The 15966-nt window shown below is 43.3% G+C and overlaps 1 protein-coding gene across 3 annotated transcripts in view; it reads left to right on the top strand.

Moving 5' to 3' along the window:
- Positions 1-15966, top strand: part of RABGEF1 (RAB guanine nucleotide exchange factor 1) — an 86363-nt gene that overhangs the window by 41061 nt on the left and 29336 nt on the right. For 2 of the 3 annotated variants that reach the window (XM_068270173.1, XM_068270172.1), the window contains exons 4-5: positions 4988-5110; positions 15733-15899. In XM_068270173.1, the coding sequence (XP_068126274.1) occupies positions 4988-5110; positions 15733-15899 (290 nt within the window). The remainder of the gene's footprint in view (positions 1-4987; positions 5111-15732; positions 15900-15966) is intronic. The other variant, XM_068270174.1, reaches the window with a different exon arrangement.

Here is a 15966-nt window from a genome sequence, read left to right as displayed (position 1 = left end):
TAGTTTTCCACACTTCCTCTGCAACAATACAGAGATGTAAGCAAACATATCTTTACTTGTATGTGTAAATGCCGAGGATTAAGGTTGATCTGTCATGCTGTATCGCTAACAATATACCCATTTTTTATTCTACTTTAACCCTGTACTGTAAGTTTGTGCAAAGATTGTCCCCAGGACGAGCCTAGCCTCTACTACTCCTACACTTCCTGTACCATGGGACAGTTTTCTCAAAACCAGTGCAAGGAATATTGGAGCAAAACTGTTATAGAAATTGCATAGAGCAGGGCTGGGCAAACTGGGCCCGCTAGCACTATGAATCTGCCCCATCAATAGAGGGTTGGATTCCTGTACTCGCAACTCCTCCCTTCCTGCAAAGTTGCTAAATAATAGGTTTAACTCATTCAATTGCCCTTTCCAGCGCCGATCTTCATGGCGATGGCGGCGTAATATGATCCGTCGCCAGTACATGCCAGTGTGTCACATGACTGCTCCACAGAGATCGCCGCTGGAAAGTGCAATTGGTTGAGTTAAATCAATCTTTAAGCATGCTGGCAGCTCTGCAGGGAGGGATGTGAGGAGAGGAATGAGGGAGGTATACACGGCGCTAGCGGAATGTGGCCCACCCCTTCCCTAGAGGAAGGATGCTGATTGGTTGCCCTTATCACCACCTGTCACTGCCACTTATCAGATCAGACGCTAACCTGCCTCTTACGGGCATCTGATCACCCACCCACACCATCAGATCACCCGTAGGCCCACGCTCAGATCACCTCCAAAGTGCATTGTTTACATCTGTTCTGCCATCTAATCACCCACTGATCACCCATCAATCACCCCTTGTCACTGCTACCCATCAGATTAGACCCCTATCTGCCCCTAGAGCACCCACTCACCCGCCCACACCCTTAGAACGCCCTCAGACCCCCCAGCCCTGATCACCTCGTCAGTGCATTGCTTGCATCTATTCCCCCCCCCCTCTAATCACACCTTGAGACACCCATCAATCACCTCCTGTCACCACCTGTCACCCCCTAGCACACCTACCCATCAGATCAGGCCCTAATTTGCCCCGTGTGGGCTCCTGATCACTTGGCCAAACCCTCAGACCCCCTTCCGATCACCTCCCCAGTGCATTGATTGCATCTATTTTCCGCTCTAACCACCCCCTGAGACACCCATCAATCACCTCCTGTCACCCCCTTAGCACTCCTATGCATCAGATCAGGCCCAATACAACCTGTCATCTAAGAGGTCACCCTGCTTATGACTGGTTCCACAAAATTTGCCCCCTCATAGACCACCTGTCATCAAAATTTGCAGATGCTTATACCCCTGAACAGTCATTTTGAGACATTTGGTTTCCAGACTACTCACGGTTTTGGGCCCGTAAAATTCCAGGGCAGTATAGGAACCCCACAAGTGACCCCATTTTAGAAAGAAGACACCCCAAGGTATTCCGCTAGGTGTATGACGAGTTCATAGAATTTATTTTTTTGTCACAAGTTAGCGGAAATTGATTTTTATGTTTTTTTTTTCACAAAGTGTCAATTTCCGCTAACTTGTGCCAAAAAAAAAAAATCTTCTATGAACTCACCATACTCCTAACAGAATACCTTGGGGTGTCTTCTTTCTAAAATGGGGTCACTTGTGGGGTTCCTATACTGCCCTGGCATTTTAGGGGCCCTAAACCGTGAGGAGTAGTCTAGTAAACAAATGCTTCAAAATGACCTGTGAATAGGACGTTGGGCCCCTTAGCGCACCTAGGCTGCAAAAAAGTGTCACATGTGGTATCGGCGTACTCAAGAGAAGTAGTATAATGTGTTTTGGGGTGTATTTTTGCACGTATCCATGCTGGGTGGGAGAAATCTCTCTGTAAATGGTCAATTGTGTGTAAACAAAAATAAAAAAATTGTCATTTACAGAGATATTTCTCCCACCCAGCATGGGTATATGTAAAAATACACCCCAAAACACATTATACTACTTCTCCTGAGTACGGCGGTACCACGTGTGGCACTTTTTTGCACCCTAAGTGCGCTAAGGGGCCCAAAGTCCAATGAGGATTTCACAGGTCATTTTGCGACATTTGGTTTCAAGACTACTCCTCACGGTTCAGGGCCCCTAAAATGCCAGAGCAGTATAGGAACCCCACAAATGACCCTATTTTAGAAAGAAGACACCCAAAGGTATTCCGTTAGGAGTATAGTGAGTTCATAGAATTTATTGTTTGTCACAAGTTAGCGGAAAATGATACTTTGTGAAAAAAAACAATAAAAATCAATTTCCGCTAACTTGTGACAAAAATAAAATCTTCTATGAACTCACCATACTCCTAATGGAATACCTTGGGGTGTCTTCTTTCTTAAATGGGGTCATTTGTGGGGTTCCTATACTGCCCTGGCATTTTAGGGGCCCTGAACCGTGAGGAGTAGTCTTGAAACCAAATGTCTCAAAATGACCTGTGAAAACCTAAAGGTTCTCATTGGACTTTGGGCCCCTTAGCGCAGTTAGGGTGCAAAAAAGTGCCACACATGTGGTATCGCTGTACTCAGGAGAAGTAGTATAATGTGTTTTGCGGCGTATTTTTACACATACCCATGCTGAGTGGGAGAAATATCTCTGTAAATGGACAATTGTGTGTAAAAAAAGATCAAAAAATTGTCATTTACAGAGATTTCTCCCACCCAGCATGGGTATGTGTAAAAATACACCCCAAAACACATTATACTACTTCTTCTGAGTACGGCGGTACGACGTGTGGCACTTTTTTGCACCCTAAGTGCGCTAAGGGGCCCAAAGTCCAATGAGGATTTCACAGGTCATTTTGCGACATTTGGTTTCAAGACTACTCCTCACGGTTTAGGGCCCCTAAAATGCCAGAGCAGTATAGGAACCCCACAAATGACCCCATTTTAGAAAGAAGACACCCAAAGGTATTCCGTTAGGAGTATGGTGAGTTCATAGAATTTATTGTTTGTCACAAGTTAGCGGAAAATGATACTTTGTGAAAAAAAACAATAAAAATCAATTTCCGCTAACTTGTGACAAAAATAAAATCTTCTATGAACTCACCATACTCCTAATGGAATACCTTGGGGTGTCTTCTTTCTTAAATGGGGTCATTTGTGGGGTTCCTATACTGCCCTGGCATTTTAGGGGCCCTGAACCGTGAGGAGTAGTCTTGAAACCAAATGTCTCAAAATGACCTGTGAAAACCTAAAGGTTCTCATTGGACTTTGGGCCCCTTAGCGCAGTTAGGGTGCAAAAAAGTGCCACACATGTGGTATCGCTGTACTCAGGAGAAGTAGTATAATGTGTTTTGCGGCGTATTTTTACACATACCCATGCTGAGTGGGAGAAATATCTCTGTAAATGGACAATTGTGTGTAAAAAAAAAAATCAAAAAATTGTCATTTACAGAGATTTCTCCCACCCAGCATGGGTATGTGTAAAAATACACCCCAAAACACATTATACTACTTCTCCTGAGTACGGCAATACCACGTGTGGCAATTTTTTGCAGCCTAACTGCCCTAAGGGGCCCAAAGTCCAATGAGCACCTTTAGGCTTTACAGTGGTGCTTACAATTAGGCACCCCCCAAAATGCCAGGACAGTAAACACACCCCACAAATCACCCCATTTTGGAAAGTAGACACCCCAAAATATTCAGAGAGGGGCACAGTGAGTCCGTGGCAGATTTCATTTTTTTTTTTTTTTGTCACAAGTTAGCAGAAATGGAAAGTTTTTTTTGTTTTTTGTTTTTTTTGTCACAAAGTGTCATTTTCCACTAACTTGTGACAAAAAATAAAATCTTCTATGAACTCACCATGCCTCTCAGTGAATACTTTGGGATGTCTTCTTTCCAAATGGGGTCATTTGGGGGGTATTTATACTATCCTGGAATTTTAGCACCTCATGAAATATGACCGGTGCTCAGAAAAGTCAGAGATGCTTCAAAATGGGAAAATTCACTTTTGGCACCATAGTTTGTAAACGCTATAACTTTTACCCAAACCAATGAATATACACTGAATGTTTTTTTTTTTTAATCAAAGACATGTAGCACAATACATTTGGACAAAAATGTATACAGAAATGTTACTTTATTTGAAAAATGTCAGCACAGAAAGTAAAAAAAAAATCATTTTTTTTTGACAAAATTAATATCTTTTTTTATGAATATAATGAAAACTAAAACTCGCAGCAGCAATCAAATAGCACCAAAAGAAAGTTGTATTAGTGGCAAGAAAAGGAGGTAAAATTCATTTAGGTGGTAGGTTGTATGAGCGAGCAATAAACCGTGAAAGCTGCAGTGGTCTGAATGGAAAAAAAGGCTCTTGTCCTTAAGGGGCGAAAAGACTGTTGTCCTCAAGTGGTTAAAATACCCTTTCCCGGACCATATAAAGTGTTTTGTACTGGTGACGAGCAAAATATATGTATGTATACTGGGGTATTGCTTCCAAAATGCAATTCTACCTTTTGTAAATTGCAGATTTTCATTTTAAAACCTAAATGGCAGATTTTGTTTTTTTATTGAACATTGTAGAAAGGCAGGCACAAGGATAAACCCTTTGAATTAATGCTGAGGACCGGATTTACTAAGGCATTGTTAGTTCACCTTGGTCTGCTGGGGGCATGTGCACATCTACTATAATTGCCCAACCACAGATTCATAGATCTTTCCACATCCCTGTGCTGTGATCTGGCATGTAGCAGGCTAGCAAGGGAAGCCTTATACTGTTTATAAGTAATCCAGACCTATTTTTCAGGATCTCTTATGATGACCTATGTTCTTGGCCCCCCCCATGATCCTTAGTAAATCAGTCCCTTGGTATTTTACTGTATATGTTTCCTTTTCATGTTTACATTCATTCAGTTTAAAATTTTGTTTTGATTTTGTTTTGAAGTGTTTTTTTATTTACCTTAATTTCTCCCCTTTTTAATTTAACCGATTTGGCTGGCTGATTTGCTGCTGAATTTCACCAGATGCTGAGGAGAAGTCTCTTAAGGCGGTGCAGGCAGGCGGGAGGGAGCGCAGCGCTGATATTTTCAGGGACCTGAGGGGTCTTTTTGTCCCTCCCTGGGAGCTGGCCTCCCCTGCTGCTGAAGGTAACACAGCTTGGCCAGTGCTGTCTGCTTGCTTGAGTATATCCTTGCCTTCTCTCCTCTAGACTGGAGTGTGTCTGCGTTATGTGGCACCTTTTTTTCCTCCATATTAAAGCAGCAATGCTCCTATTTACGCTAGATTTGATTATAGCTTCTTTGTGGTCAAAAATTTCTTTTCACTTTTGATAAGAGAAAAACTGTACCACTTAATTGCTAAGAACAAAAGGATAATTACAGGTAGTCCCCAGTTAAAGTAAACCTGTATGAAAAAGTGCTCCTGGGAGGTACTTGCCTTGGGAGGGGGAAGCCTCTGGATCCTAATGAGCCTTTTCCTGCCGTCCCATGAGCAGTCTCGCACCATAATATTGTCAGGAGCTGCTCCGCACGTGCAGTAGCGGCTCTTCGCTCGTGCAAAAAAAGTCAAGCCTGATTGAGTCCACTCTACTACACCTGCACAGTAGAGCAGACCTGATACCTGATCGGGCTTGCCTATTTACATCTGAGGAAGAGCGGAGAGCTGCTTCTGCACTGACAAGGAGATATGGGGGGGGGGGGTTCTAGCTTTGGATCCCCTCTTCTGAGGAGGAAAGGGGAGATCTGTTTGGGATCCAGAATCTTCTCTCCCTCAAAACCTACAAGGTCTTTTAAAAAAAAATACTTTAGTGGGTCAAGTCGGGGACTGCCTGTATCATGCATGCTTTCAAAGGTCTGTTCTCCTTCTCCTGGCTATGTGTAAATATGCCAGAAGAAAGGACCTACATCCTTGAAACTTTGCATTATGAAGTTTTTCTTAGCATTTAAAGGTATCATTATTTTTAAAGAGGGAAAACTTTTTTTTTTGTTTGTTAGCATTTAAAGACTCTGTAGAAATTGGAGTTATCTCAACTATAGTAGCCTCCACAGAACTGATATGAGTTCTGTATGAAGCACCTCTGGGACACCCGTGATTGGCATTAGGTGCAGAACATGTTCTCATGCATTATGAAGAGCTGAGAGGTGCTCAGAGTTTGTGTTTTTTGCACCAGCTGCTTTAATGTGAATCTGGAAAGTCCTGTTTCACTGAAAACTAGGTAGTAGTAGGCAACAGCTCTGCGTGTTTTGTAGCTTTAATTCAACTTTCCTCCATATTTCCCAAATGTTTTATTCCTTAGCATACTTAGGACATGCTGGGGTTTATAGAAACAGAATCATGTCACCCGATAGTTTAAAATTCTTAAAGCTGCATTCTCCCAGGGTCCTATATTATGTTTCCTTTTCAGTGTGCCTCTTGTGTGTGTGTTCTAGAATGTGCACTGCTATTCCCTGCCTCACTGCATCTTGTAAAATCAAATATGTAGTTCTTGAATACTTGTCAGTGTTTTTGTCAGCCTGGAGATGGTTATTTCTTTCAGTTAAGGACCTCTATCAAATCTCTGCTGCTAAACAAAAAATAGTCTCTAGAGACACATGTTGGAACAATGAATCCAGAATCAGTGTATGGTTACTGGTCTGTCAAATACAAAAGTATGTATGGATACATGCCCTCCTCTTCAGGCAACACCTAGCCATCCACCAGCCCCCTTCCTCCGTACACCTGAAGTGGAGGGAAGATAAGTGGCAGCCTAGCCATGTCCCCTTCCAGAAGGTGCTTTAGGTAGAAATGATTAGCAAGATCTTTATTTTCTAGGTTTGTTGAACTTTTGGAAATGTCCAAAAAAGGGGTAGTTGCTACTGATTTGGATCGATTTTGACATCATGCAATACGTATTTTTTGGTGACTATTTTGCACTTGATCCTCCTCCACCCGTTTTAGTACACTTTTTTTTTAAAAGAAATTGTGGCTACAGAGATGTCCTGAAAGTTTTTTTAGATGTTCGCCTGCCCATTAAAGAGTCTGAAGCTGAATTTTTTACCTTTTTTTTTTTTAATGTGCGGCCATCTTCAGCAGTCAAATCCAAGTTGTTTTGCCGCATCCCCGTGCCAGAATGAGTATCTTTTCCCCCTGAAATGCCATAAATACTGTCCAAGATTGCAACAATTTGCTTCCTAGAATAGGCAGAGCTGTGCGCAGTAACTCAGCCTCTTCTCCAGTCAATCTCCGCCGCTCCCCGCCCTTCTCAGTCTTCTTTTACTAAGAGGGGCAGGGAGGGACGGAGATTGATTGGAAAAGAGGCAGCGCTACTGCGCACAGCTCTGCCTCTTCATGGCAGCAAAATCTGTGACCTGGAACTTTGCTGGGCTATTTCAGGGGCATAAATAATTCATTCTGCCACGGGAATGCAGCAAATCAGCTTGGAATTTAATTTAATGCTGAAGATGGCTGCACAATAAAAAGAGAAAAAAATATTTGCTTCAGACTCTTAAAAGTCTTTGGAGTTTGCCATGAATGATTGGTTTGCAAATTTTTGTAGTAAAATTTGCGAACACGAAATGTTGATGTTAGGCCATCACTATCAGCTGATAGGTCACTAGTAAGGACTTGAATCCACACTTGCCTGTAATAAGATTGTATGAGAGTGTGTTTGTTTGCACAGCATCAGCTTGTGGAAAAGTTTTTGTCCAGATCATTGTTTCCTATACTGTACATACAATAAAGATGGCAGGAAATCTGCTTTCAAAAAGAGTTTGTCGCTTGCCCAGCTGATTCACAGACATGCTTCTCTGATGTTTAGTGTTTGTATCTGAGGACCAGCAGGTCCCTTCCACTGATCTCTGCTATCAGGGAGAGAAGCGTGGTTGTACACAATTTTTAAACCTCTCTGATCAATTGTCCATCAGTCCATGAGAGCATCCTGGGATACCTATACCATTACCTATTATATACTTAAGGCTCGTACACACGCCGTACTAAAGGCAACGACTGGTCCGTCGTCACCTCCCGCTGGGCGGGTTTTCAGCAGACACTACAGCGTGTGTACAGTCTGTCGGCGGACTGATAAGGCTGTTTCTGAACGATCCGCCCAGCCCTGTACTGTACGGTCTGCTGAAAACCCGCCCAACGGGAGGTGACGACGGACCCGTCGTTGCCTTTAGTACGGCGTGTGTACGAGCCTTTAGTGTTCTCCCTAGATTTTTTTTTCCAGCCAGATGGCATGAAAAGGTAGCCGGGCAGGCCACGACGGGAGGATGCAGGGGAAGTGCCTTTGTATGCAACTCTGCTTACAGCTTAGGAAGAGGATGAGGAGGTGAACTGATGACAGCCGGGTGCTCCCCAAAATTAGCTGGGTGGAGCACCCGGCTAAAAGAGCCTCGGGAGAACACTTGCCAGATAGATGATGTTCTATCGTTTTTCTGATCGATTTCTCATAGAAGTGAATGGAAATCGATCGGAAATACGATCCAAAAATGGATCGGAAAATGAATCAGACAGTAAATCTGCTGAAAACTCCCATTGTGTATTCCCAGCATTACAATTGTTAGGAGTATTTTTGTCTCTTTACTGTGTACCGTATCTGTTGCATGTGCCTTTCCATACGTCTTATTGTTCCCATCGTCTGCTTTAATTTGTTCTTTTCTCTCTTTAACCATTTATTTGTTCTAACCATTGTGTATGTTTTCAAATGCGCACATTGTCAAATGTAACATCATTCTGCCTCTGCTGGTTTGCCAGCGCTTTATGACAAGCTAAGAGGTGGGTGCTTAATGCTTTCTGTGTATGTTCAGCTTCACTGTTCACTTTTTACATTTATGCCATTTTGTTCCTTTCTGTAGTAATGTTAGTTTCTCACAAATGTTAAGGATGTTAAAGGAATACTGTAGGGGGGTTGGAGGAAAATGAGTTGAACTTACCTGGGGCTTCTAATGGTCCCCCGCAGACATCCTGTGCCCGCGCAGCCACTCACCGATGCTCTGGCCCCGCCTCCGGTTCACTTCTGGAATTTCAGACTTTAAAGTCTGAAAACCACTGCGCCTGCATTGCCGTGTCCTCGCTCCCGCTAACGTCACCAGTAGTGTACTGCGCAGGTACAGACAATACTGGGCCTGCGCAGTACGCTCCTGGTGACATCAGCGGGAGCAAGGACACGGCAACGCAGGCGCAGTGGTTTTCAGACTTTAAAGTCTGAAATTCCAGAAGTGAACCGGAGGCGGGGCCGGAGCATCGGTGAGTGGCTGTGCGGGCACAGGATGTCTGTGGGGGACCATTAGAAGCCCCGGGTAAATTCAACTCATTTTCCCCCGACCCCCTACAGTATCCCTTTAAATGCACAGGAAAACACGACGCATTTGTTCCAATAGTGCTGTTTCCATACATTGCTTGTGTGTGTATATTGGACCATTCTTCCCTATATGTATAGAATGTTCTTTTACATTTATCCCCAAATTTTGTTTAAAAAGTTGCACTTTTTACAAAACCTAAAATAAAGAAATAGTTGCACACATTCTTAGATCATCAGCTTCCCTCTGGATTTGGGTTCACACTTTCTAGATGTTCCCATGTTTGCTCCAGGTAAACTCTGGCCTGCCCGTCGCTGCCTCCCACATTGTGACAGTGGACTTTACAGAGATGCAATGTTGCTATATGAGATGCTTACTTAGGCCTCTTTTCCACTGACGGATTAACTACTTGTTTGTCGAGCAGTTCATGCTGCCGGCTACAAACGTCAATACGTCAACTCTGCAATTTACATGCAGCCGAACCCACTCAGGTTCCGTCGTTTTCACGTGAGAAATGTTCACCTCCCATTCATTAGCCTATAACTTTATCACTACTTATCACAATGAACTGATCTATATCTTGTTTTTTCTGCCACCAATTAGGCTTTCTTTGGGGGATACATTTTGCTAAGAGCCACTTTACTGTAAATGCATTTTAACAGGAAGAATAAGAAAAAAATGGAAAAATTCATTATTTCTCAGTTTTCAGCCATTATAGTTTTAAAATAATACATGCCTCCATAATTAAAACTCACGTATTGTATTTGCCCATATGTCCCAGGTATTACACCGTTAAAATTATGTCCCTATCACAATGTATGGCGACAATATTTTATTTGGAAATAAAGGTGCATTTTTTCCGTTTTGCATCTATCACTATTTACAAGTTTAAAATAAAAAAAATATAGAAATATTTCATCTTTACATTGATATTTAAAAAGTTTAGACCCTTAGGTAAATATTTACATGTTTTTTTTTTTTTTTATTGTAATGTTTTTTGTTTTTTTTATAGTAAACATTTTATTTAGGTAGCTTTGGGAGGGTGGGAGGTAAACAATAGGTTTGTAATGTAAATGTGCGTTGATTTTCATTTTTTTTCATTTTCCGTCGTAGTATTACTTTTTGGCCACAAGATGGCGGCCATGAGTTTGTTTACATGACGTCACTCACACGCTTAGAGTGAAACATCGGGGAGGGAACAGCCAGAAAAGGCGCAGCTTCCGAGAGAAGCTGTCGCTTTTTCAGCGGGGGAGAGGAATCAGTGATCGGGCACCGTAGCCCGATTCACTGATTGCCTGGCTACCGAATCCGCGGCCGGGAGCGCGCGGTAGCGCGCATGGTTCCTGGACGTAGTTTCTACGTCCAGGAACCAAAATAGGTTAATGCCGGGAATGTCACATTTTATGCTCGACAGTGTTACCAGGCTGCAATTATCCATCTCATGTCTGAGCACTGTGCAATTTCTTGGGGGTGGCCACGTGTCCACCGCCTGCGCCGAGCGCCAGCAGGTGCCCAGCCGGTGGAATGGGAGCGACTGACAGGCGATGAATTCACCGCCTTCAGCTGCTGATGGAAAAGAGGCCTGAGGGCTTCTTCACACCTAAAATCGGTAGCCATTAGTGATTAGTACAAGTACTGTACAAATTCCCGTTTTTGGAGCGATTGCGATTAGCGTTTCTATATATGCTAATTACGATCGCTCCAAAATTGCCGGAAAAATGCTGCATGTAACACGTTTGCGATTAGTGATAATTGCGGAATGCCCGCAATTATCGCTAATCGCTCAAGTGTGAACACTGCCATAGACTAAAATAGCACTAGCGTTTTTAAAAATCGTAAGGCAGGGCCAGCGTTATAACAAAGTCGAGCCCCCTGGAAACTTTTTTGCTTGGGTGCACATAAGGATTGTTGCACCTGTATAAAGGTAGGTACCTGTCCACTTTGAGGCACTACAATTAGCTTGGTTTTATCAAAGGACTTGTTCACACTATTCTATGTGATCTGCATGGATATTAGATTTTAGTAAATATGCATGTAAATAAATGCACATCTTCTGCAACTCCATTGAAATAATTATGGACTTGATTCATAAAACATTACTGCATGCAGTAATGCAGAAAACTGCTGATTTTACTGAGCATTTAAAGGGATACTGTAGGGGGTCGGGGGAAAATGAGTTGAACTTACCCAGGGCTTCTAATGGTTCCCCGCAGACATCCTGTGCCTGCGCAGCCAGTCACCGATGCTCCGGGCCCGCCTCCGGTTCACTTCTGGAATTTCAGACTTTAAAGTCTGAAAACCACTGCGCCTGCGTTGCCATGTCCTCGTTCCCGCTGATGTCACCAGGAGTGTACTGCGCTGGCACAGGCCATACTGGGCCTGCGCAGCACGCTCCTGGTGACATCAGCGGGATGGAGGACACCGCAACACAGGCGCAGTGGTTTTCAGACCTTAAAGAGGAGCTGTTAGGTATAAGGTCTCGGAGAAAATAAACACATATATCAGTAGCTAAAGATTGGCTGTACTTACATTACATATGCATTTCACTGTCCACGTTTGTACTTCACAGAATTTGTATATAGTATATGCATAGATTGATGCTCCTGACAGCTCATGGCAGGTTCCATGTTTGTCTGTCTCCTATGAAGCCAAATGTGTCGTCATGTCCTGCCTGCTTCCTGATCACAGAAAAGCTCGTACTGAATAACACTAGTGTGCAGTGAATATTAATTAGCCATGTGGCTAGGAACAATAGCGGACTCCTGCAGTGTACTCTGCCCGGAGATTTTTCAGTGCTGTGCGCTGGACTGAGTTACAAGCTGCTGAAACTTGATCCCGTAACTTCTCCTTAGCAGCCGAGGGGAGGGCCCCAGAATGCTTTGCAGTATGGTATGCGGCTTGCGTCCTCTTGGGTCTAACAGCTTTGCTGATAAGCACACATCAAATGTAAGAGAGATTTTTATCTTCACTATTGCCTTTTTGGCTTCCGTCTAAACTGTTTAACACAGGAGAATAGAGGTTTAAATTAACTTCTGCAGCCTGACAGTTACTCTTTAAAGTCTGAAATTCCAAAAGTGAACCGGAGGCGGGGCCGGAGCATCGGTGACTGGCTGCGCGGGCACAGGATGTCTGCGGGGGGACCATTAGAAGCCCTGGGTAAGTTCAACTCATTTTCCCCCAACCCCCCTACAGTATCCCTTTAAGAAGATGTAAATTCATAAAGGCCGTTACCACATGGCAAGCTGAAATTACTGAGCAGTGTGAGGTAAATAACTGACTTGTGCGGTAAATACCTCCAACGCATGTCCAATTCATAAAGATTACAGCATGTGGTAAAGTCAAATAACGTGTTCCGTAATTACTGGCAGCATTGATGTGGTGAAAAACAGCTTCCACATGCCTTCATGGTGTGACAGCCCATGACTGACAGGAGCAGAGATCCAATAGGAACAGCCTCTGTCTCCTGCAAGTCCCTGTCATAGGCTGCAACATGTTCTTGGGAGGGTCAAGCTTCTCTACCCCCCATGCAGTGGAGGAGAGAGACGGCACAAAAAAGATTTCTACTGCTGCCGTTCAGACATTTAACCCTTTAGATTCCTGTTTGAAGATGAGGAGGAGCAAGTGGCGAAATCCTCTAAGCATGGCCTGTCTTATGTTTCTTGAGAGTTCATCCAAACACAGGATATTAACTATTTATACCGCCTGGACGTGATTGTCACGTCCAGGTGGCTCCTGGAGAGCTGGTGCACGCTCCTACGCGTGCCTGTGCTGCCCGGAGATCAATGAATGGGAACATAGTTCCCTTTCATTGATCTAGGTACCCGGCAGGAAAACCGACGGCTTCTTATCAGAGGCCGCGGTCTTTCTGACAAAAAAAAAAGGTTCCAGTCCTCTATATGCTTCCTGGAAGTGAGCACTTCGTTTCCAGGGCTAAAAAGAATCTCACTGTAGCCATCTTGTGGCCAAATAGTAAAACTACATCTATATACATTTTTAATAAAATAAACCCATTTTTTTAATATACATGTGAAGAGGGTATATTGCAAACAATTTTAAATTGTAAGCCGAAAACTGAGAAATAATGCATTTTTTCAATTTTTTTTTTCTTAAAGGGATTCTGAGGAGTAAAAATGAAATTGGTACTCACCTGGGGCTTTATCCAGCCCACCGTAGGTCAGGAGGTCCCTTGGCATCCTCCTGGCTCTTTTCCCGGTCCCTCTGCCGCATACGGCACCGGGGACACCCGCGCTGGGTGTCCGGATCCCACTTTCTGAACGGGGACGCTCTTCGTCATTACGCCGCGAGCTGCGCGTCATCATGGTGGCTGCCGTGACAGTACTGCGCATGCACGGTGGTTTCGCGCATGCGCAGTACTGTCACGCCGGCCACTGTGATGACACGCAGCCTCACCGATCAGGAAGAAGAAGCCTGACACCCGCCCCGGGTGTCGTGGGTGCGGTATGCGGCAGAGGGACCGGGAGAAGAGCCAAGAGGATGCCGAGGGACCTCCCGACCTACAGTGGGCTGGAGAAAGCCCCAGGTGAGTACCAATTTCATTTATTTTTACTTCCTGTTAAAATGCATTTAGAAAAAAAATAATTCTTAGCAAAATGTACCACCCAAAGAAAGCCTAATTGGTAGCGGAAAAAACAAGATATAGATCAATTCATTGTGATAATTAGTGATAAAGTTATTGGCGAATTAATGGGAAGTGAAAATTGCTCTGATGCATAAAGTGAAAAATACCCGCGGGCTGAAATGGTTAAATAAAATGTTAAAAAAAGACTAAAAATAGGGCCCTTTTCCACCAGCGCAAATCGCAAAACCGCAAACCGCTAGCGATTTTACAATCGCTACGGTTTGCTTTTTAACATAGGAATCGCGGTAGGTCATTTCCACTACCGCGATTCGCTTTTGTCGGGAACGCGAACGCGCGGCGGAGCGATAATTGCCGCGATTTTGCTATGCAGTGCATAGCATAGCAAAATCGCGGCCGCAAACGTCGGTGGAATCGCCGGTTTTGCGATTCAGCAATCGCTAGCGTTCAGCATGAACGCTAGCGATTGCAGGTGGAAAAGGGCCCTTAGACTGTTCTACTCCCTCTGAATTTAACATGAACATCTAAAGGGATGCCGGAATGCCGTTTACTGTTGTAATGCCTTCAGTGGGAGAACAGGTCTTCTTTGGTAAATTGCCTAACTTCTATCGCACCTGTGAAAATCTTTATGAATTGCCAAAAAAATGTCTAAAATACCAAATGCTGTATTTTACCATCATGATTTTTTTTTAATCGCACAGCCCTTTATGAAACGAGACCTATGTGTGCTTTAGATGCATTTCACAGACATATGCAGCAAGCATTTTGAAATACGCACATTGAAAAACAGAACTATACATTTTGGGGGGTTTTATGCGGCCCATAGACTTTAAAAAAAAATTAGTTTATTGCAATGATCAAAAATTCATTCTTGTTGGTAATCTGGTGAATGCTCATTTAAAATGCTGGAGAGATGTTTCCAGGCTGACCACCATAGGTTGCTCACTGATTTTTAAAACGCTAATGCCAGATTCTCAGAAACAGGGTGGAGATCAGAGATACACACATGGCTGTATTTGTGACACTCAAAGCTCTGTGCCACCAAGACCTGACATTCCCTATTCGGTATTGCCTTCATGAGCTAAGGTAAAGTATGCTACTGAAACTTTCCCTGGCAAACACTCTGTTGGAGGTTCAGTGCTGCTCTGACTTGGATAAGTGGCCTCTGTTCTCCAAAGGTTGCTATTATGTATTTATTACTACATTGTTTTTTACCTATTGTTGAAGTAAGAAGAACTTGCCATATGATTACTCAGTGGATAGCCAATAGGACATTTTTTACATTACATACATTATTTTTTATAATAGCTTTATATGTTTTACCTACACAGGCCTACACAATGATTTGCTTTGGTCAGCCCACTGTCCTGGAGAGATGCATTATTGCATTATGGTCTTGCTTTTTTGGACACGTGCTAGAGTTGTTAACTAGCAAAGATCTCTTCCATATTTGCTTTGCTTTCAGTAGCGGGTTATCCAGCGAGAAAGTCCATGGGGAACAGATCTCCAACCACAGCAATGTGTAAAACTAGAAGCATTCTAATTGGCTGAATAATGTGGGCATATTATTACTGCAACCTATCTGAAACCTAAAAGTTTACGACGGTGCTGTCCACCCAATCACGTTAATGGAACTCCTTATGGACATTCTCGCTGGGTCACACAAACCTTACTAGCTCAGAGGGCTTTTGGGTTCATTAGATGAAATAGTGTAAGTTCCAGTTCTTAGAAACATAACTTGTTACCTCTTAGTACTGGCCTTCATAACCAACATACATCTTAGTTTCTAAACATCTAAAGTATCTACCCATCTACATACTGCTATTTTAAGTTTGCTGATGGCAACGTAATGGCTACAGTTTCTTTAAACCTGTATCCCTTGTATTGGCTACAGATATGAAAGAGCCGAAAGCCCCCAGCCCTTCTCTGACTCGTCAGTACAGCGTTGAGACTGATCGTGTATCTAAGGATTTTATTGAGTTTTTAAAGCCCTTCCATAAAGCAGGACATGATGTATACAAGCTGTGCAAAGTCTTTGTGGAGGCTGTGCTGAAAAGGAAGGTGAGTGAAGCAGTTTCCGAAATGTAGTACCTCTGCTTTAAAGAGAATCTGTACTCTAAAATTCTTA

The sequence above is a fragment of the Hyperolius riggenbachi genome, chromosome 2 (genome assembly GCF_040937935.1).
Source record: "Hyperolius riggenbachi isolate aHypRig1 chromosome 2, aHypRig1.pri, whole genome shotgun sequence".
NCBI lineage: Eukaryota > Metazoa > Chordata > Amphibia > Anura > Hyperoliidae > Hyperolius > Hyperolius riggenbachi.
Note: the sequence above shows the minus strand (reverse complement) of the source record. Positions and strands in the feature narration are given on the sequence as shown.